Below are 26,887 nucleotides of genomic sequence, written 5' to 3' on the forward strand. Positions count from 1 at the left end.
GGGTTAAGATGGCGAAGCGCGGGAGTCCAAGCCTGGGGGGAGCTCTCGCCCAATCAAATGCGCGAAAAGACTGGGAGGGGGCGGGGCGCGGACTGAGGCGGAGCGCCGTGATGTCGAGCGCGGCGAATACCTCTGTTCTTGCGGCGTCCTCTTGGCCCTCCCTCGCCGTTCCCCAGCGAGGGAGAGTGCGGACTCATCGATCGACTCCCTTTTCCTTTCCCTGCTGGAATCGAAGGCGTTGTGGGTCGTAGTTTTCTTTGCCGATGGCGTTGCAGGTAGATTGGTGCAAACAGCTGTACTGTATGCAAAACCAAGCCTGGTCATTTATCTGCAGTGCCGACCCGCTGTTGCCTTCTCTTTGTTAAGAATCAAGTCCACGAGGTGCTCGTGTTGGAAAGCATTTTGTACCGTGCAAAAGCATCGAACTTGACCTCAGCGATTCGATTGAGATGCCTTGCGCATTTATTTTGTTATAGACAAATTGATATTGCAACCTGCGCTCATTTATGACAAGCCCCACTCAGTAAAGTCTGTACAACTGTCTCCAAAAAAATAAGCCCCCAGACTAAAGCCCGAAGGCTTGGAATGCACGGAGTGGTAGAACCAGACCACCAGGGTGACACTGATCAGGATCAGATGTCGGAGCTAAGCCATAATCTTGAGTTCATGCTTCCAATTCAATAAAAACAGGGTTAAGCAAAGCATGCTTTAGAGTAGTTCACTTAAAGTAAAATTTTAAGACTGCTTTAGCCAAGTTAATAGATGGTTAAATCTACACTTCAGTTTTACATCTAAATGAGCTAATGCATAAACTTGGCAATAGTCATTCCACCCATTGTGTGAACAATATGTAGAAGTCTTGTCATTTTTAGCAGACTGAATTGTAGAAAACATTTAGTAGATTTGATTAAAATTGAATGTTAGCAACTCAAAGTTCAAATGTGTTTTGCACCAAAAACTGTACTTCACTTCTAGATCCAATGTGAGTTGTTCTGGTTGGATCAGAATTGTTGATTCTGTTGAAAACTTGAGTTTGATAAAAAGTATGCACAAGCACAAAACCAAATCACAAAATTGATTTCGCAATTTTGATTTGAAGGTTCAGTTAAGAATGATTGGATACAGCCTTGTAAACTTGAATGCAGGTCTGACACAGCTCTTAATTCATTGCATGTGTGTGCATTTTGTACAATGACCAGAGTTTAAAATTTGATGTGTTTATATTGCAGTAGTGGAAATTATATGTAGTTCAGGGTTGAATTGTTGGGGTCTTGTGTTCTCTGAGCTTGTTTTTCTTCTTGCAAACCTTTCATGACCAGGCTATGTAACATCATCAGAGCATAGGGAAGCCAAGTTTGCTGGCTGTTTCTATGTGGTAGTTTGTCTTTCCACCCTTGATTGGGGAATTGTTCTCCTTATCTGGTGCTGGTTTCTGCTTATCTGGATGTTGGTTAAGAAGTGTGTGATGAGGAAGGATGTGCCTAAGGCTGTTTGCCCCTTTCCCTGACTTTGACTGCTTCCTTTCTTGAATGGTTTGTAGGTGGAGCATACCCAGTGTGTCTGTTAATGGCTAACCTGTCAAAGTGCCAAGCCTCTAGGAATTCTCTTGCATTTTTGGATCTGGCTTGTCTGAAGCCTCTACTTTTAAGAATGTCTTTTGTATGTGCTCTCTCCTTCCCTCTTCATCTTTCATGCAAACGCGAGGAAAGGGTTGAAAGCTTTTGTTCCCATTTCAGATTAATTCTGGTTTGGCCTGTCATCCAACCTTGGGCAAACCATTTGAAACAGGCCTGCTTCTCATTAACTGTAATCAGAAATAATCGTTCTTTCAGACCATATGGTAAACTGCCATTAATCTCAAAAAGAAGTGGGAGGTTTTAATCTAGCACAACCAGATCTGAGCTGCCAGAATCCAGATGGCCACTAGCTAGAGGCAAAGATTTAAGATTTTTGCATCAAGGGGTCTGGATTTTGGCAACTTAGAACTGGTAGTCCTCTCTTTATGTCTGTACTAGTGCGGGGAGGAATGTCCACATTTGAGTTTTGTGTAAGCTTGTTTTTATTATGCTAAACTCTGGCTTAGCCCAAAACTCAAAAAATACCTACTTGTTGAAAGACAAAAAGAAAGAAAAAAGAATGAAGCTGGAAAACCAGTTGGAAAAGTGGGGGCTATATAGTATTTTGTGTTCTGGGCATGTTTTCACTGGGGTCTTAGCTTCTAGAAAAGCTAAGAATTGTGCAGATAATGGATAGGACTGGGGTAGGCATCTTTTGTGCAGCCCCCAGCCTTCTGAGATTGGCTTTCTAAGAGTCATTGGGAATCAGGTGCCATGCAAGTTTAATAAATTATTATTGTTGCTGCTGTTGTTGTTTAGTGAAATGGGCTGAATTGGTGTGATTTAGAAATGTTTTTCATTGAGTGGAGGGAGGTCTGAAGGGTGGAAATAGCAGCTTGCCTATCAGATTTGGGGTCTGATGAAGAAAGCCCCCTTCATTCCTTGCTGTTATTAAAAGTAGGATCTCAAAGTAAAAATCAGTATGCATTCCTACTTGTACACATTTACCTGTGTTGTTACGCCTGTCTAGACTGTATACTGAATTCAGAAAAGTATTTGGATTAACTGAATTGTTTGTAATTGGACAGCCTGCACTTGTTGTCATTTTTCTTTTCAATTTGCAAAACCGATTCATTCTTGAGGCTGGACTTACACAGCATCATCCAGTGCAAATCACCTAATATTTTAGGCTTGGTATGCTGTGAGAACCCAGCTAGTCTGGTTGGTTTATGGTTCTATGTCTTCGGGGAACCCAAAACATTGGGGGAGTCAGCAGACTTGTGTGAAGGGGTCTCATTTGTCTTCTTGATGATACAGAGGCCACACAGGTCTTGTAGTGAGAAGGCACAAGGTGCTTCCTGTTGCCCCTAGCACATCCTCCAGCAATTTCAGTGGCTAAAGAGGCTTCTTTGCATATGCATATTCATCTCTTTGAATAGCTCACTGGAAGAGATTTCTTGTACAGCTTCCAGCTCTTGGCTGAAAAAAAAATCTCAAAGACCATGAATGGCAGGAAAGGGCGGGGTGTGTGTTTGTTTCTTTGTTTCTCTTGGCTATCAAGTCACCTTCTGGATATTTACAGCCTGGATCTGATAGCCCCAGCTTCTGAGTATGCATAGTAATCTCTTCAAGGCTACTAAAACTGTCAACAAAGACTCCAGAAGTTAAGTATAGTAATCCAGCAGTTTTCTTCTATAAAAGGAGAGAGCGCTTGTTGCTTCAATCAGCAGCTGCACAATACTTCATCAGAGTGAAGGGCCATTTTGAAGCTTTGCACAACCCTATTAATTGGGTGAACCATGGTAGTGCTGATGGGAGAACACAGCCTAGATTACCCTTCCATCCTATTTCCCTCTGTTTCCCATCTATATACACGCCAGTGGTACTTTGGATACTGCTCTTTGAAACCGCTAGATGGCAGAGTTTAATTAGCATCAGTGGATACTCTGTGGATTAAGTTCTTATATGAGTTGGTCTGAGAGTAAAATCTGCTGTTACACAAGAACATATGAAGCCTCAATTTAATAGACCCCCCAGTATGGTAGACCTGGGACTTTGGTTCAGACTCCTGTTTAGTGGATTTTCCATCTGCTCATCCCCCTGAAATGGTGGGTAGGCTGAAGTAGTTCAGACAAGGTAAGTTACATTTACATTAAAATAGATTATGCAAATTGTCACAATGACATCCTAGGATTCTTGTAAGACTTGGTAACAAGCCTTAGAAAACAGATTTTACAATGAAATGAAAAGTAACACATCCTTGTAAATTTTGCAAGCCAGTAGGTTGTCTAACAGTCACTTGCTGGGTTTGTACTGTACATCCTGCTAATCCAAAATGTGATTTATTTAATTTTGGGGTACTACATTATATAAACCCAACTAGTCAGTAAAGGGGTTTACCTAATGTTGTATTGTACTGCTTTTTTTCGTATCAGTTGATATAAAACAATAGTCTGGGAAGCAGACAAAGGCAAACCACTTCTGAAATCTTGCGAAGAAAACTGCAGGGACTTGTCCAGGCAGTCGCCAGGAGTCATCACTGTCTCAAAGGCACCCCCCCCCAAATAATAATTATAAGCATTCAGATGTTGTGAGGTCTGCTGCCTTCTCCTTCTCCTCATCAAGTAAATTAAAGGACCCCCATAGGCATTCCTCTCAAGATGTTTTAAATATTTATTACCTAAGCTGCTTAATAATACATCAAATGCAGGGTAGTTTTTAGAGAAAATTGGTGAGTAAATGCTTCTTCACAACCTTCTGGCTCAAGGAAATCCCCACTGCGTAACATCCAAGGGTGCTACCACACAGGGGAGGTGTGTGTGTATGTATATGTGTGTGTGTGTGTGTATGTATATATATATATATCTCCTGTAGGTAGGTAGGTATGTATGTATATACCTACACACACACACAAGGTATATATTCATTAAAAGTTTTAAAAAGAAGATAAAAACGAATACAAACTAAAGTAAGAAAGAAAGAAAAAGAAATCAAAGAGGAAGCCAGAAGTGCATGCAAGAAAGAAAAAAAGTAAAAGAAAAATAGAAAAGAAAAAGGATACAAAGAAGTGACTTCTGATCTTCTTTACAGCAGTTGTAAGTACAATTATAAATTTACCTCTTTCTCTAAAGTTACAACATGTCTCTCTTCTTTCTGTAATCTATCCTGTCCATAAATCATAATTTTTTCTGTTTTCTGCAAAAAGTCCATAAGGGATTTCCGGTCAGCATTTTTTAAAATAATGTTATTAAAAGTTTTTAAAAAGAAGATAAAAACTAATACAAACGAATATAAAGTAAGTAAGAAAAAAGAAAAATCAGAGAAAGCTAAAAGTGCAAGAAAGGGAAAAAAGTAAAAGAAAAATAGAAAAGAAAGAAAAAAGATAACACACAGGAGCTCTGAAGCAGAAAGGAAGATACTAGCACAGTCAAGTATTACTCCCCCAGATCCTTTGACTCAAAATATTAAAAGGCAGATTCTGCAGCAGCAGAAAAGAAGGGAGTGCTCAGTTCAATCCAGTGGAAGATTCCTGGGTTACTGAAAACCAGTAAGGAGAGAAGAACACATTGGGGAGGAGATACCAGGCCAGAAGTCATGGGAATGGGATCTTCTGGGAGAAAGTTAGCAACTTCCGCAAGGTAGGAAAGGAAGGTGCAGCATATTCCCTTTAAAGGCTTTTATCTTTTTTCATTGCAAAATTCTTTTATAGAGTGCCAAATTTTCCAGCAAAATATTTCGTATTTGGTACAACTTTGGTAGTTGTATTCTTTTTAGGTGAGCTGATAGCAGTGTATTCAATCTGGAAGCCTCCTGCTGTTACTGAAGCATCTGACAAAAATTTCAGTGTCATGACGTTTCCTGGAATAAGAAAGAGAGACCATGTATGTGATGGGGAGAATATGACTATTCCTTTTCTGTTTCTACGAACGATGGAAACAGAAAGCTCTGTGGAATTTTTGGATTTTTCTCTCTTTAAAACAAAGATTTGGGTTTTTTTCTTCAGGGTTCTTGCATATGTTTAATTAGTACTTGGATGGGAGGCCACCAGAAAATCACAGAGGTTGCAGGCTAGACTGCGAAGTTGAAAAAAATCTGAAGAATGTTTATCTGATGAAATGATTAAACTTAGGAGCGGTATTTCTCCTATCTTCAGGTGGTACTATGTATCGGGCTACCAGATTGCGGCTGAAAACATCCAGTTGACTATTAGAGGGCAGCAAAGAGATACAGGAATGTTTGCTGCCATCTAGTGATCATTGCGGACTTTGAAGAAGCAGGATAGGAAGAGTCTTGACACTTTTGAACTTTGGGGTTGGAGAAGAGTCCTGAGGATACCCTCAGGACAGCCAAGAAAACAAACAAATAAATCATCAAACAAATCATCCCTGAGTTCACAATAGAGGCACAAATGACCAGGCTCAAATTATCCTACTTCAGACACATTATGTGAAGACTTAGCGTTCTGGAGAAGGCTCTAATGCTGGGAAAGGTGAAAGGAAAGAGAAGAAGAGGATGACCAGCAGAAGGTGGATGACTCAGTTACAGTGGCAATGACTGCACCATTAGAAGACCTGAAGGACCAGGTTAGGGATAGATCATCATGGAGAAAATCTGTCTATGGGTCACTAAGAATCGACACTGATTTGATGGCACATAATAAGTGATCATTGCAATTATTGCAACTCAGATTTGATGGCTCTAGCTCTTTGAATCTGAGAGGAAAGTGTTATACCTGTTTCACCTGTGGTCACTGTATTACCTGTGCTAATGATGTTATCTGGTAGTTCATCTCCACAATATCTGAAAAACAACAATATAAGTCAGTCAAATGATAGTGACATGTTTATTGCATTTTTTTCCCCAAGTCAAACGGCAGCTTCAGATGAGGCTGGGGTATTGGGTGCTTGCTTTGGAATTTGGAAGAAGTGGCTTTTTGTAAAGCAATGCTTGGCAGTCATTTTGTGAATGCTCAGGCCCACCCATAGCCATTTTGTGAGAATGAGCAAAACATGTTTTAAAATGTGGCTACAGCTCCAAAGAGGTGGTTCCCCTCACTTAATGAGGCCATAACCCTTTAACTTTCAAGAAGTGGGTCCATAAGGTAGTTTCTCCATTACGTTTTTTCCCCTGAATATTCCACTCTGCCCTCCTGAGAGATAGATTTTCCATTACTAGTAAGCAGCCTGAAAATTATTTTTTAAAGGGAAGGAACTATGGAAAGGGGTCAAGGGAAGGGATGCCTAACCCTTCCTCCATCTACTTTCTCTATTTTACATCCAGTTCCCACTGACTATTAACTCCCCTAAGGTTTGGATGTGCATTTAACCTAAATAATGCTGTGCAAAGCATTTGAAAGAGATGATGTACTGTATAATATGCATTACTAGAACTAAGCATTTCTCATTGGTGCATTAAAGCAGCTGTGTCCTTTTCAAGGTCTGCATGGCTGATTCAAAAGCTGTCTGGAGTTGCTGGTCCATGTGCAGGCACAGACAACACTTTCAGTGGGATCACCAGCAATGCACAGGCATCTGGGGACTATTGGGAATTACTTTCTGAGTAGCCATGCAAACATTGGGAAAGATGTGGCTGTTGCTTGAACAGTTCAAAGAAAAGTGATTTGTTTGCATTAACACACTTTGCAAATACTTTTTAAAAATGCCTTGCACATCTGCTACTAAACATATACTCTTGTGAGGAAGGATAGGAAAAATAGGTGGATGGTAGTAATTTATAAGAGTAAGAAAGCATGCTCTGAAGCATCTGTTCTCTAATGCCCTCCATCTATCTTACATCTAGGTGGGATGCATTTAGTTCCTTAAGCAAAAGAAAGCGCCAGGGATGTCTGTAGGATGTGGTCAAAAACAGTCAAGATGGTGGCCACAACAGTGCAGTTGAAGCTCCTCCTGTTTTTTATGTGTATCACATATAAAAGGAGGAGCTTTGATTGCACCATTGGGATATATCATCTTGGCTTTTTTGACCATACCCTACAGACACCCCAGGGAACTCTCTCAATATGGAGAGGAAATGCTTTACTCCCACTGAGTAATGTACTTTTTTGAACATATAACCATATGTGTATTACATGTCCATAAGTATTTGTAACCAAATATATGTGAGAGAACAAGAGAAAAAAACCTAGGTCCAGAATTTTTCAAATCCAGCTTCTGGAGAAGCTAAAACCAAGACTGCAGTCTCAGTTATAGTACTTCTTATATGGAGAATAATCTTTGTGGGCAGAAATCCAAGGTCTCCCTCAGTAAAGTAGCCCCTAGCACTGCAAGGCACATTTATCACCACATGTGTCAGAATGTATCAAAAATCATACTGGATTGAATCAAAAGCAGGTCCATCATTCTGTTCCCAAAATGATGAATCGGCAGTTTGAAAAAGCCCATAAGAATGACCTAAGCTGGACACTTTTCCCACTGGTGTTACTCTGATCCCCACATTCTCAAGAGGGCATCTAAAGAAAGGAAAGTCGTAAGAACATGTCACACAGTGAAGTACAGTAATAGATATCTAAAGAGCAGCCCCAGTCTGCCCCACCATGCCTGGCCAATAAAACTAGGGTCTAAAATTAACATCCAGGAGCCACAAACTGGCATTTCCTCCTGAGGATGCTCACAGGAGAAGGGTCTCATTTCCCCCATTTTCCTTTTCTGTTGTGGTGGGGCATGAAATATTGGGGGAAAGGACTTTTCACTAGTGTTTGCTGAGATGGGGGAAATCAAAAAAATCCCATGGAAGAACATTAGTTAAGGCAAATATGGGTGATCTTCGGATGTTTCAAACTTCATCTGACATAATCGCTTGTCACTGTCAATCTGCATGGGGCTGAAAGGTTAAAAAAATCAGGAGACTCCTATTGGAGTCAGAGAGGTGAGGGAATAGGAATGAGGGGGGAAAGTTTTGTGTCTGCTTTTAATAGTTTGGAGAGATGACAGAATCAAGACTGAGAGGACACTGGTTGGGATTACAGCCTCCTCTGAGCAAGTGTCATGAGTTTGGAAGACGGTTTGGACTGGGTCTAAGATGGGCTCCCTTGGGTAAGGGACAAAGAAGGAGTGGGTTGAAAAAACAAGGAAAGAGTGTATGGCTATTAGTATTCATTTGGCACTTATTAGCTGGGCTTGTACTTATATATGCTGATCAGCTTGGCTTCTGTGTGTGTAAACATGACTTTTGGGACTGGGTGGGATTAGAAAAAAACAATCCTTGGCCTTTCCTCTGACCCCTTCCCCCAACTATTTGCAATTTGTACTTCATATATTATGAAAGATTTGAAAATTTTACCTGCCCACAAAACCATTGACATCATCGTAGCTGTCATATATTTCCAAGTAATCAGCCATGCAGGCTGTATCATCTTCAAGGTCAAAGTCAAGAAACTGAATTTGGATCTGTTGCCCGTACTTCACTCGTACATGCCAATAACAGATTTGGTCATCTTCGTATTCCTTTGGGTACCCAGGGGTTTTGAAAACATGTTTTGAATCTGTGAAGATTCCACCACAAGCTTTTCCTGAGAGAGGAATAACAGAATCAGTCCTCATTCTCATCCCAGATGTCAAATTGGGCTTCTGCAGTTTGCAACAGGTAAATTGGTTTAATAAATAGGTCTGGTTACAGCCAATGGGTTTTTTTGTGCCAGCCTTCTATGACGCATCTATAATAGTCTTATTTTATAATTTTTAAAAATAAATTGTATTAAAAGTTTCAAAAAGAAGATAAAAACTAACACTAATACAGAATAAAGAAAACAAAGATAGAAAAAAATAATCCTGAAAGTGTACTATACCGCTTTTGTACATCTGCATATTTAAAAGTTGCTTTGACTGACTGATTGATTGATTGGGTGCATTTGTTAGCCATATTTCAACAACATGGTCTTCCCCATGTGGCTTACCATTCCCTATCAGTAGGACAAGTTCATAACATACGGTAGGTGATATAGTTGGCCACTTGTGCTTCCACAGGTAACAGTAAATTCAGAAGCCAACCGAAATTATGAACACCTTCAGAGGAAATGAAAACATACTCAGTATTTCTATCCAGGTCATTTCTCTTCCTTTAGCACTGCTGTCTGGTCTGGATGAAACTTCCACCCATTTGCTCTAATTCATCCCCAAATCATCTCCAAGCACCTATTTAAGGAATTCCACGGCTTTCCTCAGATGAGTAGCTGAATAATAGAGGTAAAAAACCCATGTGCTTTATGTGCTTTTGGCAACTCCACAGCCAATACCTTCCAGATATTTCCAAACAGCAGCATGCCAATGCAATGCCTTCCTGCTGAATCTAAGGCTTATTTATCTAATTTATTCACAACATTTATATAACTGTCTACCTTGTACCAACTCTGGGCAGCTCACAACCAAGCGCTGTTCCCAGATGATTAAGAGCCATATTTTGATTCTCCGTGCCATCCAGGAAACAGATAGGAATAAAAAGCAGCAGGCATATAGGAACTGTTTTTACCAGAAAATAACATGAAAACTCTGGCACCGAGTTCACCACACTAGTCAGTTCTTTCTGACTGGAATATGGGATAATGAAAAGTGGCAAGATGATGAACCTCCCAGGACACACTGTCCTACCTGCAGTCTTGTTTTCAGTTAAATAATATCATCCACTAGTAGCGAAGACCTATTTTTTTCTACAATGGAAAGAACATGACTCACCAACCTGTGTCAACAACTTGGTTTAATTAAGATTTTCACTACCCAAACAATATATTTGGAAAAAATCAGACTTGCCTCTCAGAGGATATGGCCAAATAGGAAAGGAAGGGAGGTTGACTACATTTAATTTTATGAACAACATGTGGCCTCTCCCATTTTCCTGACATCTGTGAGAGTTTTCTACCCTGAAAGGTTATTCAGCGGCTTACGTGGGCAAATCTACATAACTTTTCAGTTTGAATTCCCATTGTGGACTATGGAATATGGTTCTCTGCAGCACTTTTCAAAGAGTGGAAGATACAGTATTGTTGAGCACAGCACTCAGAAATATAAAACGTTGCATTTACAAGAAAGAAAGGAGAAGGGAGAAAAGAAAAGAGAAAACAGACATACCCAACATTAGAAAATAGTGCAGTTTCTAATACTGGACTATTACGGTATATAACATAGTATGGAATGTTCTATTTCCATTAAAACAAACAGATTCAAAACAGAATTGTTTATAAAAAAGAAGTGAATTTGTACATTAATAAAACAGGGCTGAGGCACTTCTCATTTGTTTCTGTGCTTTGGAATATACAACATGGCACCTGTCTCTTAAAAGAGTTATTTTCTGAAATAACTTTCAAAATTGGATCCAAAGTATTGCACATCTCTATGGAGAAGTAACAATGAAAGCACAAAAAAATTGAAGGTGCCTGCTCTGGGAATAGAAGCATATTCTCTATATCAGCCTTTCTCAACTTTTTGACCCTGGAGGAACCCTAGAAATATTTTTCAGGCTCCGGGAACCATTCAGACTCAGAAGTTATCAAATTATTATATTTGTTTCATGGGTAGGCCTGTAGGTATGCACGAACAGTGTTCTTAAACTAAAAATAAAGAATGAAACTTACCTCTCTAATGTGAAGTTGCCCAAATTTGAAATAATTTTTAAAATAAATTGTGGTCTCCCAGGGAGCCCCTAGTGGCCTCTCGCAGAACCCGAGGGTCCCACGGAACCCTGGTTGAGAAACCGTGCTCTAGATTATCCAGTTTGGGAATGCTTAAATCCCACTTTCAACAGTTTCTTGCCCCGATAGGTTAACATATTACTCTGAGCCATAATATGAGTTATTTCTTTAGTTTTGTCTTTAATGTATGAACTCAACAGTGGTTCATGGCATAAAGTTATGTGTGGGCTCTTATGTCTTGTTTAATAAACCATGGATAAACCAAATCATAGCTTGGTGTGACATGTGAATTAATTCCCTTTTAAACTTAATAGTTTCAAGACATATTAAGCGGAATGATAAAGCGTTTCTTCCTTATGAATTACATTTCCACAAGTATCCTAGAGTAACCTCTAGCTTCTGGCAACTCAAGTCAGGGCTGAATGTCACACGCAATTAATGTGATGAGCAGAGGGGCCCTCAGGCCTGCTTGGTAGGCTAGCCAGATGGAATGTGCAGGGCTTTCCTAAACAGCAACCACTGGGGCACATCAATAGCTTAAGAATGGGCTCCGCTGCCAGCAGAAAGCAGGGACTTGGCAGAAGCAACGTTATGTGCTTTGACATGGTTGGACGCTGGAACCTATCCTGGGGACTAACCCTGTCTTCACTTGCAGCTGTTTTCCTTACAGTTCCTTCTCCAGAAAGACTCTGGCAAGCAAGCAAAGGAATGTTCATGAAGATTTGAACTTACATTTATCATTGTAAGTGAAGTCTGCCCTGAACTTAGGAGAGGGACAAAAGCAGTTGGTTGAAGATGCAGATTCTATTGGAATAAGAAATCCAATTTGTTTATGAACTTTAAATCCTGCTTTCCTCGTGTTTCAGCTGAGTGGCTTTTGGCAAGTCACTGTGTGTTAGAATACAAGTATAGTATAATTAGGCACAGTATGGGGCTGCTGCTCAAAACGACATCAATCCCCTAGTTGTTGTCTTTTCCATCTCTCCTGTAGTGTGTTGAATCTCTTAGGGTGTGATGCATTATGACATATATTTCCCTGTTACTTTGGAAGAACATTCAGTTTTCTAGGGCACTTGATCATAAGTCTTAACATGGCCATTCTATCCTACCTACTGTTCAGCAAGAGATCCTGCTCAATGTTCTTTAGCTAGAATAGGGCAAGTTCCGTTTCTCATGCTCCATACTTCATATGAAACAGGCTGCCGCATAAAGTTATGATTTCTTTGCTAGAGTTCTTCTAACAGGCAGGATATCTCTTAGAGATGCTCTAGTGGATCCTGCACTGAGCAGGGGGATGGACCAGGTAATTTCTAAAGTCCCTTCCAGCTCTAGGATTCTATGATATGTTAGTTAGCCTTACAGTACAAGGATTTATGCATTACTGCCCACCTTGTGAGTAAAATTAATATCACTGGCTATACCTTCTACATTTCTTTCTTGTAATGTCATCATTTAAAATTGCCAACATAATTTGACACTTTTTTCTCAACCACAAAAAGTTATAGAATCCTAAGTCAAGGTATTTTAATGCTTCTGATGAAATGGGTTTTAGCCCATAAATGTTTTTGCTAATATTATGGCTACACTATTCTTGAAGAGGCACCAGCAGTCCTGGCTGCTTTCAGAGGCAGGTAGTTTTGCAAAGGTAGAGCCTTAAGGCTAAATAATAATAGCTGTAACAAATATATTTAATGTTCACATACCGTTAGGATTATAGCAATAGGCATCCCACTTTTCACTTTTGTTGAGACGAAAACCATAATCAACAATCCCTGTCTTCCCAAAGCCACAGTTGCTTCCTGGTTTCACAATAGGATATCCGACTCTTCCCTTAGCTAACCAGCCAGCAGCACACATATGGAACCCTGAGGGATGAAAGGCAAGTGTCATACAAGACAAGTGTTGGCTAAGAGGGAACGCCGAACTTCAGATTCACCATTTCTTGTTCTCATTGCCAATGTACAATAGATTCACTATTATTCAAAACTGAATTAGGGTTTGCTAGCAAAACAGTTTCCACCCCAGGCACAGAGAATTGTATATGCCCGGTTTATATTTTTTCAATTGGATCAACTTTTGCCTTTTACCACCAAAAGGACTGTTTTCACTTTACGCTATGAAAACCTATGGGAGGCACAGGCTAAGTAAATTGCAGTCCCGAGATTCTTTATTCAGAGATGCCTGACTTATATAAAACATTGTATTACTGGATTCTTGGTGGGTTGATTTCTATTCTACCCAGAATGCAAAGCTATTTGATACAACACCATCCACTGTAGAATGCACACATTGTGTTTCAGATTGTATATGTCTATTCCTTACAATCAGGAATATTCTCTAATAGTTTACACACATATATAGGTCATTCATTTTGTAATTTTATTTTGGAGAAATATAAGCCTTTGCTTAGATTTCTCCCCTGCTGCTGAAATATCTTTGACTTGCCCTACTCTGAATTTTGAAATTGTATCTTTAAGAACCTCATTTTCCATGTTAGTATCACTAATTATGCTAAACAAGAAATGGTGGCAGAAGAAAAAAGAACCTTTCCATATTTGCATGTAAGAGATCAGTTCCCCAAAGATTAGTATTTTCTACCTAAAACAGGTATGTTGACAAGTCCCAAGTGTGTCCTGAAATTTGGAAAATTGAGTTATTTCTTAGATTGAGAATTTTCTTGAAAGGAGAGTTAATGAAAGAGTCAGATCTATTTGACAGACTCCATACCTATTTATCAAATTGTTTGGCATTTTATCATTTGGTTGCTTGCTTTATCATCTAATTGCACCATTTTCTCTTCAACAAATGAGGTTGCACACATTTTACCTGATAATGTAGAAATCTCAAGTCACATATTGTTAACGTTGGTCACTGGTTTTCATCACAAGCGTGATGGCCCTTTACTTGGGTGTAAGTTCCACAGGATTAATAGGTTGTACAGCTATTATGTTATATTATGTTATATTGTACAGCTTATGTTATATTATAGGGACGCGGTGGCGCTGCGGGTTAAACCGCTGAGCTGTCGATCGGAAGGTCGGCGGTTCGAAACTGTGCGGCGGGGTGAGCTCCCATTGTTAATCCCAGCTCCTGCTCACCTAGCAGTTCGAAAACATGCAAATGTGAGTAGATCAATAGGTACCGCTTCGGCGGGAAGGTAATGGCGTTCCGAGTCGTCATGCTGGCCACATGACCCGGAAGTGTCTATGACAACGCCGGCTCCAAGGCTTAGAAACGGAGATGAGCACCGCCCCCTAGAGTCGGATTCGACTGGACTTTACGTCAAGGGAAACCTTTACCTTTACCTACAGCTTATGTGGATATTTAAAATACATCTGTCCGGCGTATGATCAACTTTATTATAAGGCCAAATGGATTTGTATCCTAGTACACAGAGTTCTTAGAATTTCATTCTCAGTGCTGTTTATAACTTACTTTCTGAAACAGTTTCATAATATGGGTGAGTCTTTGACAAAACAAAATCAAAAGCCAAAGATGGACAGACAGTGAAATGTTTGATGACCACTAGATGACAACAAAGGGTTGGAGTTTTCAGTGCTGCCATCTAGTGATTGCCCATATTTGTGCAGCCCAGATATGGAATGACTAATGAATATGTTCAAGCCTCATTATCCTGTGCAGTGCTTTGTCCTGATGGATTGCACTCTCTAGTGATGTCTACTATGTTCTCATACCTATTTTTCTTGCAGCCTCCAATTGCTGGTATGTTGCTAAGTGTCCTCCTTCATATTCACACACTGATTTTGCCTCATCATAGGTCAGTTGGTATTTTCCAGACCGTCCTTCTCTGTGATACACTCCTGCTGCTCGTTCTGTTAATCCAAAGTAAAAGTTGCAATGAAGGTTAGAAAATAAAACTTGGCATAATGACTACTATGTTGGAAAACTAAAGCATGGAGATTTCTCCCCTTGGTTTCCTCAAAGCTTGCTGAGTTCCTGCCAGGAGGGCTGAAATGAGGGAGGAGTGACCTCACTGAAGCCAGAGAAAAGTTCTATACCTGCTCCACACCTGGAATAGGTTAGCACTGGGGCCTCCAATGTGGAGACACCAGTTTGTTCCTTGGTATCCCTCAAGCCTGCTGGCTATTTGCATTTTAAAAAACTTTTTACTTTTTTTAAAAAAGGAGAAGAAAAACTCTTTGAAATGCTGAAAAGCAAAGGCACAGCCTCCAGAGCATCTGCACTGCCAAGACCACTTCTCGGCCTCAAATCAGTCTTATCAACTTTATTTAAAAATAACATTTTAAAAAATGGCTGGCTCCAGCCCAATTATTTTGTTTGGATGTATGGCTATCTGCCTAGAAAAAGGACAAATGGGAGCAGGAGCTGTAGCTAAATACCTTTTTCTTTTGCCGTGCCCCAGGCATCTCTTTTCAGAGCGTACTTTCAACATGTCCTAAATTTTCAAAAGTCCCATCGCACCCAAAAGATTTGGGACCCCTGGATTAACAGATGCGGTGGCATCTCCATGAACCAGGAAGGTCTTGGATTCCGATCCCCTACGCCCACCCTTTGGTCACCAGAGCCAGGGAGGTCAGAATCATGGAGGTACCACAATGGCTGGCAGCTGAGGTGAAACCCTCCTCCTTCTATAATCCCTACAATCCGCTCTTCAGGAATCGTAGGATTGCCGCCCAGTTGTATTTAGCACAAAGGCAGCAGAAATAAAATCTGTGCTAAGGATCGTGTTTTGGCCGGCCTTTGGTTATAATAAATTGATCTGATTTTATTGGATTTAACTTGAAGGATAGGGTTAAAATGTTAGTAAGCTTTAAATGAAAAACTGGTTGTATTCCAAGGACCTTGTTTCCCAAATCAGGATTGGAAGGTGGGTTGTTTGTTTGTTCTAACATAGGCATGGGGAGCTCCCAGCATCCCCACATGAGGAACATCCAAATAGTTCAGAAGTAGAAGTAGAAGTAGAAGTAGTGATAATGATAATGATAATGATAATGATAATATATTAAATTCATATGCTGCACGACTCCGGGCAGTAAGCATGCAAAACGTGGTTGAGGTGTGTGGAGTGTCTTTGCTGTCTGAAGTAGAGGTGAGGAGCCCAAACTCCTTTCCTGCAGTCCTTGGAGCTCTCTCAGACTGTATCGCAGCATTAAAATAGCATGGGTTTCCCAAAATCAACAAAAGTGTCGTGCTGTTTTGAATTTGGAATAACACCAAACTATTGGATAAACTTTATAGGATAAACTTTAAAATAGGCTTAACACAATAAACCAAACCAAACAAAACAAAGCAAAGCAAAACGAAGAAGATCCTCTTTATTAAAAAGAGAGGGAAAGGAAAACCCACGACAGGCGTATGTAGCTCATTTTGTATAATCATTTGGCCCACTTGAGAGAATCAGCAAAAGCCGTTATTCCAAAAGCCAAATTGACAAACTGCTCTGTGCTTACAGCCTATGCTGATTTCCCCTCTTCCTTCCTTTGCCGCCTAGAAGTAAATTACAATTGTCCTCAGCTTACTCCTTTTCTCTGTTTGAAATCCATTGCAAGATATGAAGAGTTCCTGAAGAAGCAGGGAGCAAATAGGCCACGTAATAAACTATACTAGAGGTCTGAATTCGGTGAATTACTATGCAGGGTGCCTGTCTGTTTACAGATGGCTATGGATGGCCATAGACGACCGGTTTAGCAGAAAGGGAACTGGTGAGGTACTGTAGCTTCCTTCCATCCTTTCTGGGAGAGAGGTGCCAACTTCATCTACAGAATGACTGTACAGAATGTCTACAGAATGACTCTGGAAACCATAGAACCATTCCCAGAAAGGCATGGTTCAGGAGATTTGGCATGATCTGAAAGGAAATGGAATATTCTACAATTGTTTGGAACATTCTGTTTCCAAATTTGATGAATTTTGCACAGCCCTACTGTTCAGCTACCCTGCCATCCCAGGAGACTTACTATCAGTTCCAATTGTGGTCCTTCTTCAAGGCAGATGGGCACATTTGCAATTAACTGGCCTGCAACTACCCACCATTTTTATTTGCTAAGAATTTTTATGAATCTAAGGTCATACTTAGAAATAAAGATGCTGGAGAGTAATATTTTGCTTTATAACATGCCAAAGGTCATTAGCATTTTATTTACAATTAATTTTTTTTAATGTTAAAAAGTAGGATGAGGACGGGAGCCTGACAGGCACTAAGAAATGATTTTTTAAAGTGACAAAGTGAAACCAAAAGAATTGTAAGACAAATATGCACTGATAGGGTGAATTATAGACATTTAGTATACAGGTATACCTTGCTTAACAACCACAGTTGGGACCAGAATTTTTGGTGGCTAAGCAAAGTGGTCATTAAATGAATCCGACCTGATTTTACAACCTTTTCTGCAACAGTCATTAAGTGAATCACTGTGGGCATTAAGTGAAGCACATGGTCATTAAGCAAATCACGCTGTTCCCCATTGATTTTGCTTGCCAGAAGCTGGCCGGGTTGGTTGAAAACGGCAATCATGTGGCCATGGGATGCTGCAATGGTCATAAATGTGAACTGGTTGCCAAGTGCTCAAATCTGATCACATGACCATGGGGATGCTGTGGCAGTCGTAAGTGAGGACTGGTTGTAACTCAGTTTTCGCAACACCATCACAAATCTGAAATGTCACTAAATGAATGGTCATTAAGTGAGGACTACCTGTACTCTCCTTTATTCCATAATGTTGAGATTATCAAGTCATCGAATAATACGCCAATTCTGTGAATGCTATTTTGGAAATTTAAATGTACAGCTATAGAATTACTAGGAATTTTGGACTTTGGAAGAATGGAACACATATTTATGGATGGAACAGAATTTAATTGTATAGGTGTTACAGAAATGTATATAATGATGAAATAATGTTAGCTTAAATCAGCACTCTTGATTTTAACAGCACTGAGATACCTTATGAAAACAGCCTGCAAATAAGCATGGTCTACAAATTATCAGTGCAGGATTGATCCCTTGGCTAGCCTTCTGTAAGGAGCTGGATGGCAAGGGTTTTAATTTTTTTTAATGCAAATAAAAAATGTTTTATCATATTTTCACATCCTTCCAGCTTGGTTAATACATTTTCAATAAATGTGCTGCCTCATATTTCATTTAGATTTAGAGATTTGAATTCCCCCTCCCTGCCCCACTCAAACAATTGGGGCAGGGTTCTCTGTTTCTTAGCAACTTCATTAGATGTATTGTTGTTGTCAAAAAAGATTATTTCATAACAGAAGCAACTTACTGGGCTGATGTAATTTGGCTAATCACAGCATCCACCATGAGTAACCTTCCCAGGAAACCTTGTTTGGAAAGCCCATCAGTGACATATTGTTGGATCAGCACAAGAAATGAAGTCAGCAATCAGCATGAAGTGAATACAGCAGCTCACTGGACTTGGATGGATGGATGAGTAGATGTCATCCAGGGTGTAAATAGAGCTCCCTGGACCCCCAGGCAAACCTTGCAGATTCCTCCCCCACCCCTTTCACCTCTCAAGAGGGTGGTCATCTAGGTTTTCGCAGCTCAACTTTCTATTCTCTTTCTCCTTGTTCTTTCACAAGCGGGAAAGAGGAAGAGATCTAGAAGAGGAAGACCTTGCCAAACAGCGATTCCAGGGAAGTTGCCAGGGTCTCCAATGCCTCTGCCTCTAGCAGTGCTGCTGCAGCTGAAGTGGTGGCCGACTTGGGAGCAGCAGCAGTGATGGGGACTCCTCACTTGCTTCTCAATCCTTCTCTGGTCCTCTTCCATTAGGTTTCCTGCTGGGGCCTTGCACCTGGGCTATCATGTCTGGGCAGCAACAATCCAGAGGAACACTAGACATGGCAGGAAAGAGATACAGAAAACTAACCCTTTTTTGCAACCTAGTGATCCTCTGGATTTCTGAAGGCCTGATAGGCTTGGTAGACTTACCTTGCATGATCACATTTTGTTGAAGGTGTGGGGCAAGGAATGGCCAGCATGGGAGTCTGGTAGGGCTTCCTGCTTTCCTGCCATCTCTATATTTAAGTCTCTGGATAGCATTAAGCAACATGCAAGGAACAGGGCATGTTAAAAATGAGGAAGTGAGTAAGTTCTCAAGCAATATTAGCCCAAAGGCATCTGAAAGGCCCTAGAGTCCTGCTATGAAAGATAAAGAAGGTAGAAGAGAGTTCTTTTTTTACAAGGCATAATCTTCTATGGCATGGTCCTACTTAGAAGCACCCTCCTCTGGATCCTTGTCTCACCAAAGGACTGAGCAGTGATTGTGCTGATGACTGTTTCTACATCACGCTAGGCCGTGTTTTATTTTAATCATGCTTTGTTGAATAAATCTCTGTGGCCAGGCTCACATTTGTCAAGCCAAAATGAAGCGAACGGACATTATGGCTTAATGCAAAGTGAATCCAGTCTCTGTGTTATCTTCCCATCGTTCTGCTTCGTTTTTTTTTTAGTGCTGTTACATATGCAGTCATAACAGGATTAATGCTTGTATAACATTAGTCTTTACTTTCCCCATGACATACAACTTTTTATTTGGGATATGGAAGTGCTATAACATTAGCATAAATAAATAGTCAGTTTAATATCATTTTTTAAAGTTGTAACCTACATATTTATTGTTAAAAATAAATTTTAAACTCACTAATTTTAACGGAGAGTTAAAAATGTGCTTTCATATGTTCTGCTGATATGCATGCATGAAAAGCATGTCCAAAATCCGAAGCTCTTGATAAAGGCTATACATTTACTAAACCAACTAATAGTTTACAAAATAACGTGCCAGCTATGGAATTGCCAAGAACAGTTTATCAGATGAAATGGTTAAAGGCTGAGATGAGCAGGGGCTTGTGGCTGTTCTTTAAGTCATGTAGAACAAAGAAAATGGATCCTATCAGGGGTAGAAATGGCATTTGTTTACACCAAGTACTCTTTCACAGTTTGCTGGGAAGAAGAAACTAGAAAATTGGGTCCGAACAGGTGGAGATGGTGGTGTGTTGCTTTAAGGTCCAACTCCCTTGAGAATCTATAATGCTGGGAAAGGTGGGAGGAAAGGAAAGCGGGTGACCAGCAGCAAGGGGGATGGACTCAGTTACAGTGGCAGTGGGTGCTCTGTTGGAAGACCTGAAGGACTAGGATGTGGACAGATTATTATTTTTCATTCACTCACTCACTTTCCTGTCTTTGTTATTTTTATAAATAACTCAAGGTGGCGAACATACCTAATACTCCTTCCTCCTCCTTTTCCCCCCACAACAACCCTGTGAGGTGAGTTGGGCTGAGAGAGACTGATTGGCCCAAGGTACAGTCTGTCTATGAGGTCACTAAGAGTCAATGCCAACTTGATGGCATATAATGAGTGCTAACCTATTTCCATCCTTAGCAAAATAAGTGTTCATAGTTACAAAGCTAAGGATAATTTTGGCTGCTCTATTAGGTTAAAAGAAGCATAATAAGCCAAATGAGGTAGTATCACCTAGAGGAGTGAAAGCATATCCTGTCACAGAATGCACTGTAGAGGATATGAGAGCTTGCTGTTGAATGGGTAAAACATTCTTTTTCTTGTTACATGAAAAGCAAAAGCAGTGTAGTTGGCAAAACTTCTGATGGCCCTGTTAGGTATTCTCTTAATATGGTTCAGGATTTTTTTCCTTACTGACAACAATCTGCTTTCTGCTTTTATAATTGCTGTAGATATTGTAAACCCTGCCGTGGAGTGCATTGTATCTGGGAGATGGAGAACTGAAAGCTCTGGTACCAAAGAGTAGAAAATTCCCAGCTGGAGATCATTACTCAAAGCAGTTTGAGGCAATCCTTCTCCCTGGGAGGCTTGGAAAAAACTCTTTTTCTAATGAGGTGTGAAAATACAAAGGCCGTTTGCACAGCTTCTATACTGTGGAAGGGCAATGAACAGGATTAATACTTGGGGTATGAGCTGTTCCCTCATGGCTGAACCTCAGACTTTTTTGGCTCAGATGTCACAGATACTGTATATTCACGTTAGCAACCCATGCCTACAAACTCCTCCTCGTAGCTTTAATCAGGATTCCATTGAGGTTCCCATTCAAACTGCCTAAAGCTTTTCAGGAAGGAGAAGGATCCAATGGCTGGGATGGCACAAGACTAGAACTGTTTGGGGGTTGGGGTTATTGTGTTGACCCAGCTGCTATCTTAGCATGTTGCTACGACACACTTTTATCTAATAATAGATAGTAGCTATTGTTAGCTATCAGGAGCACCCTCCTTTTCTCTTTTCCCTCCTTCCTTATCTTTGTCAGCCCATCAGTCTAGTTCAGTGTTCCTCAACCTTTGCAACTTTGAGATGTGTGCACTTCAATTCCCAGAATTCCCAGCCACCTGGCTGGGGAATTCTGGGAGTTGAAGTCCACACATCCTAAAGTTGCAAAGGTTGAGAAACACTGGTCTAGTTCACTCTCTTCTCTTGTTATAATGGGCATACCCTTGTCATAACCCATGTTTTGGGATAGTCCTTGCCAGCTAAGGGATGTAAGTAGGGTCTACCCTTTCCCAAATACTGTTGCAGCCTGCAGAGAGGGACTTGGAGGGTTGGGTACGGCTTGCAGGCTGCAAGTTTAAGAAGCCTGGTTTAGATGAAACACTGTAGTATGGTGGTTAAAAAGCTGCACTCCAGAGGGAACAGAATACATGTTCCTTAATCAGGGTTTTTGGTTTAGTGTGTCATGTGAACATAATCAGTGTTAAGAAGATAACATGATTATATTTTGGAATGAGGTGGATGGGGACAATTGCCTCAAGCCTCTCGAAGGAAAGAAGATATGAATGTAATAAATACTGATATAACCTGATAAGGTTTTCCTTTCCAACTGCTAAATCTGCATTTAAATGGTTTTAATTAAAAGTGGTAATTCTGGTGTTTTCCCTCGCATACGAGAGACTTACTGAAGGATTCCATTTCCTCTCTTTGTAGGCCCCTAAAGAAGGCAATATTTAATTTGGGAATGCTTGACCCTGTGTCGATGCTTATCTTCAATCATTTCTTTCCTTCCTTGTCGCTGACTCTCTGTCCCTCTCTGCCTGTCTCGTTCTGTATGTGTTAAATGCACCGCACTTTGAATCTGGGAAGAATGAAAAGCCAAGTCTGCATTTGACTAAAACGTTTAAGGGAGAAAAAAGATGTAGAATTGAGGTTTTCTGTTCTCCTTTCTTTCTTTTTGGTATGTTTCTGGCCTTATTGCCCCTCCACAGAAATAGGGGTGATGTTATTTGGGCCATGTCAGATTTGAAATATCCTATCCCAGAGCTGCTATAGAGGCCTCCAGTGTCAGTATCTGTGATGGAAGTTCACTCACTGTTGGGAGTTTCAATTTATTTAGGCCAGTGTTTCTCAACCTTTGACCCTGGAGGAACCCTTGAAACATTTTTAAGGCCTCGGGGAACCCCTGCACATCCAGGCTCAGATATAGGCCAGAAGTTACCAAATTACATTATTCGATTCATGTGTAGGCCTATATACAGTATATGCATTTACAGTGTTCTTAAACTAAAAATAAAGAATGAAACTTACCTCTTTAATGTGAAGTTGCCCGAATTTGAAATAATTTTTTAAATAAATCATGATCTCCCAGGGAACTCCTAGTGACCTCTTATGGAACCCAAGGGTGCCACAGAACCCTGGTTGAGAATCCCCGATTTAGACATTTACACCATTTTTTTCAAATTAAAAAGAAAGTTTCCACAGTGGGTGACAACAGTAGTAAAAAAAATCTAGAACAGGAAGGAAGGAAAAAGACAAGGGAAGAGCACAGGGCCAGACCATTCTGTCAAGACACAAGGATTACAAAGTTCTGGATGAGTTCCAGGAATGATCAATATCTAATCAAGATTTTTTTTCAATAGAAGTATTAATGTGGTATGGATAGTATCCATATCTGTATGTGTTTATGTATGGAAATGTTGTCATATGCATAAGGTACATACCTTTTTCATATTTATGATACCATACATTGGACAGCACTTCATACAGCAGTGTCTCCATTAAATATGGATTGTGCATTCCCAGAAAAAATAATGTATTTGACTATGAAACAGAAGTCTATGAAACAGAAGCCTCACCCTCAGGGAAGATCACTGAATCTTTCACAAGATGAATTAATGTCTCAAAAGATGTGTACTCTTACATGTTTCACTGAGCTGTTACCAGGTCTTTCTATATATCCTTTTAAAGAAGAAGAAACTAAGCATCCAGACAAACTGATCATTCAACCCACTCTTTCTTCTATTGGGATGTTCTCAGATAGGCCCCCCCAAAGCTCTCGTGCAAGTATCTTCTTTCTGCTTGCCTCTGCAATACTGCGTATTGGTATTCTGTCTTGAAGACTGCATACTGATTTCAATGAGGCTTGAGAACTGAATGTTGCCCGGTATGATTCAAATAATTTTTGGAATAATGCTTCCTTTTTGATCTAGCAGGCGAGTGGTTTAAAGGCAAAATTAAGTTATCTCACAGAAGCTCAATGTACCTATTATGCCTCTTGCTTTGGCCTTGGATGTTCTGCCCCAAACAGGTAACTTTGCTGAATTTCAGCAGTTCAGAAGGGCTCTGGGCCAGCAACACAGGCCTGGAAGAGTTGCAGATTTCTCCCCATTCATTAAGCTGTAAGCTGTGGTTTATGACCCACAGCGGCTGAGTTCACACAAAACACTAAACTGAAACCAAACCAAACACATTCTCAATTAGAACAATGTGATAACCAGGATGTTGGATAAAATTATTTGGAACACATATGAAACTGTTTTATAGTGATAGACAGTTAATCCATCAAGCCCAGTTCAGTTCAATCAGTTCTATTCTATAAGTTGTGCTTCCCAAGGGTGTTTCCTCAGATCAATACCTGCTCCAATGTTTTTTTTTAAATCAGTACCAGTATTCCTCCAACTTGTGTTGTAAATGAACAATTGGAGAGAGTCAACAATTTTAACTGAGATTTGAACTAGTGGTGCCACTCCAGTGAAATGGGCAACTATATTCCATCAAGATAAATAAATAAAAAGGAGGTTTCCTACCCAATATTTGCTTTTACTGCCAGAATTATTTTAAATTGGAAACAACAACTGAACGATCTTCCTGCAAAGTTTCACTCTATTATAAACTAATGCTCCTTCCAATTTGTTATCACTTGTCCTCTGCTGACTACAGAATCAATCTCTAAGCTATCATCTATAGTTTACAAACCACAAGTACTGTATTCATAACACCATGCTAAACCCAAACCAAACAAACCACATTTTGGCTTAGCGTAACCCGCCAGCTGCCCTTGAAGGATCTCAAAAAAGCTAAGCAGGGTCAGTGCTTAGTTAGCACTTGGTGCTTAGTTAGTACTAGTTAGTAATTGGAGAAGACACCAACACAAAATCCCAGGGCTGTAAATTGGATTGTGAAGATATCCTGGAAGCAGGCAGTGGTCAACCATTTTCAGGCTACTGCACAAATTCCCCAAGCGTTGAGCTTGATAGGAGGGAGACTTGACTTAACTATCCTTGTGTCATGGGACAGGCAATCTTTTTCTGGTTAAGGGGTATATTTTTCTATTTGGTGGGGGCAAGGGTTGCCCTGAGTGGAGCAGAAATGAGGTGGCATCAGTGAAGTGAGTGAAACTTTTTTAAAGCAGCTTTGTGGATGGGTGGATGGATAGATTCCATTCAATCATGTCTGATTCTTTGAGACTGCCTGGACAAGTCCCTGCAGTTTTCTTAGCAGGGTTTTTCAGAAGTTTGTCATTGCCTGCTTTCTAGGGCTGAGAGAGAATGACTGGCCTAAGGTCACCCAGCTGGCTTTGTGCCTAAGGCCAGGGCCACAACTGGGGGCGGGGGGGCAAGCAGGGCATGTGCCCCAGGTGGGCACAAAAATGACAAAATAGTATATTTTTGCTCCTCACCAACCCATGGGGGGAGGGGGGGCGCAGAATCCATGTTTGCCCTGGGTGACATAGACCCTAGTTGCTCTCCTGCCTAAGGCAGGACTAGAACTCAGGGTCTCCTGGTTTCTAGCCTGATCTCTGAATTGCTACACCAAACTGGCTCTCTTGGGGCATATTATGAGGTTGAATATTTAGATTTCAAATGTCCAGGCTACATAACTCCAATAATTCTGGATGGCTTAATATATAAAAACAGTAAAAATAAAATCAGAATTTTAGGTGTATCAAGTCCAAATGAAAGCTTTCATGCTGCTTTGTTCTTTTCCTGAGATACATAGTGAGAGGTTGTTTTGTTGTTTGTGGGTGGCTTGCAGTGATGCAATTTTTGGAAGTATAGGATCTGCAAAAAATGAGCTTAGGAGGGAATGGAATACCTCTTGTGCCATGTCAAATACTTTTCATCCCATAATATCTGACAGTATCCAAAAGTTGGTTTTCAGGAAAAGAGGGAGAACATCTAGCCTTCCAGATGTTGATGAACTACAACTTTCAGCAGCTTCAGCCAGGATGCTGTAGGATGAAGAATGCTGAGGACTGTAGTAATCTGTGGAGGGCCACCAGTGTTCTGGTCCTCCTGCAGTTCTGTGCCTGAACCAGCAAAGCTGTGTTTCTCTAAAACAGAGGTGGCTCTAGAACAGCCTTTCTCAACCTTTTGACTCTGGAGGAACCCTTGACATATTTTTTCATGCTTTGGGGAACCCCTGCACATTCAGGCTCAAATATAGGCCAGAAGGTACAAAATTATAATATTCGTTTCATGGGTAGGCCTGTATACATGCATTAACGATGTTCTTAAACTAAAGAATGAAACTTACCTCTTTAATGTGAAGTTGCCCAAATTTGAAATAATGTTTTAAATAAATCGTGATCTCCCAGGGAACCCCTAGTGACCTCTTGCAGAACTCGGGGGTTCCACAGAACCCTGATTGAGAAATCCTGCTCTAGAACATTAAAATATGCAGAATGGTACAGTAGTACCAAAGAGGTAGGAAAGAGAAGAGATGGAGCAGAAGAAATAGTACTGCCTTCCCCAGTCTAGTGCCATCCACATGGGTTGGCCTACAATGTACATCACCTACAACTGTTAAAACCATGCTAGTTAGGCATGTTCGGAAGCTGTAATTTAACTCATCTGAGAGTTGCCAATTTAGGAAATCTGAAATAACGAGTGAAGAAAATGCAGCACAGGGAAGGACATGTAGCATACTTGAAAACTTTATTTTTAGGCACTGCTTCCAGGAATTATTTGTGTTCAAAGCAAAGGCTGATACGTATCTTGCACAGCTGTTTCTCTTTAGGTTTCCATATACATCTCTAGAGGTCTAGCTTTCTATATAGCTCAAGCTTTCAGACAGCATCACTCTCATGGCTCATGTTTCAGAGGCATTTTTTTTCATTAAACAAAATCTCTGCAAAAACATCTTTTAAAATGGAAAACAAAGAATATTAAGCCCATAGTGCTATTATTCTGTAAAGATTTGTATCTTTAATGCAAGTTACATGAGAATACAGTGATTGATGTAAGAGATAGTAGCTCTTTCTGAAGTTAAAAGTTTATTAACAGAAGCATAAACAAAGCAAAAATCCATCAACTTACCTAACCAAATAGAGTTATGTAGAACTCCATCCTTGAATCCCCAGCCAGGAGCTCTGTCCCACAACAAAGCAAAAAGAAACATTAAAACAATCATCTTTTCGGTTAAATATTCTGTACCTTCTGTTCAAGCAGCCTGGAAAACCA

General features: G+C 40.4%; 1 protein-coding gene across 1 annotated transcript; it reads right to left on the bottom strand.

Moving 5' to 3' along the window:
- Nucleotides 1–4,909: 4,909 nt before the first annotated feature.
- On the bottom strand, nt 4,910–26,887 carry TNFAIP6 (TNF alpha induced protein 6). The gene is made up of 6 exons (XM_063292290.1): nt 26,744–26,887; nt 14,892–15,029; nt 12,900–13,061; nt 8,856–9,084; nt 6,316–6,356; nt 4,910–5,414 (listed from the first exon to the last, which is right to left on the bottom strand). Exons 1-6 carry the CDS (start codon nt 26,835–26,837, stop codon nt 5,260–5,262), a joined length of 819 nt encoding a protein of 272 aa, XP_063148360.1. The 5' UTR covers nt 26,838–26,887; the 3' UTR covers nt 4,910–5,259.

This window comes from Candoia aspera, chromosome 1, assembly GCF_035149785.1.
Source record: "Candoia aspera isolate rCanAsp1 chromosome 1, rCanAsp1.hap2, whole genome shotgun sequence".
Classification (NCBI taxonomy): domain Eukaryota; kingdom Metazoa; phylum Chordata; class Lepidosauria; order Squamata; family Boidae; genus Candoia; species Candoia aspera.

Bases quoted from the DNA above. Each gene is read 5' to 3' on its own strand.
- TNFAIP6 (XM_063292290.1), bottom strand. From the start codon at position 26,837: ATGATTGTTTTAATGTTTCTTTTTGCTTTGTTGTGGGACAGAGCTCCT. The intron at 9,085-12,899 runs GTATGTGAACAT...TTCCTCTCTCAG, and splicing joins CTATTGCTATAATCCTAACG to GAAAAGCTTGTGGTGGAATC. The intron at 5,415-6,315 runs GTAATACAGTGA...TTCTTATTCCAG, and splicing joins AGATAACATCATTAGCACAG to GAAACGTCATGACACTGAAA.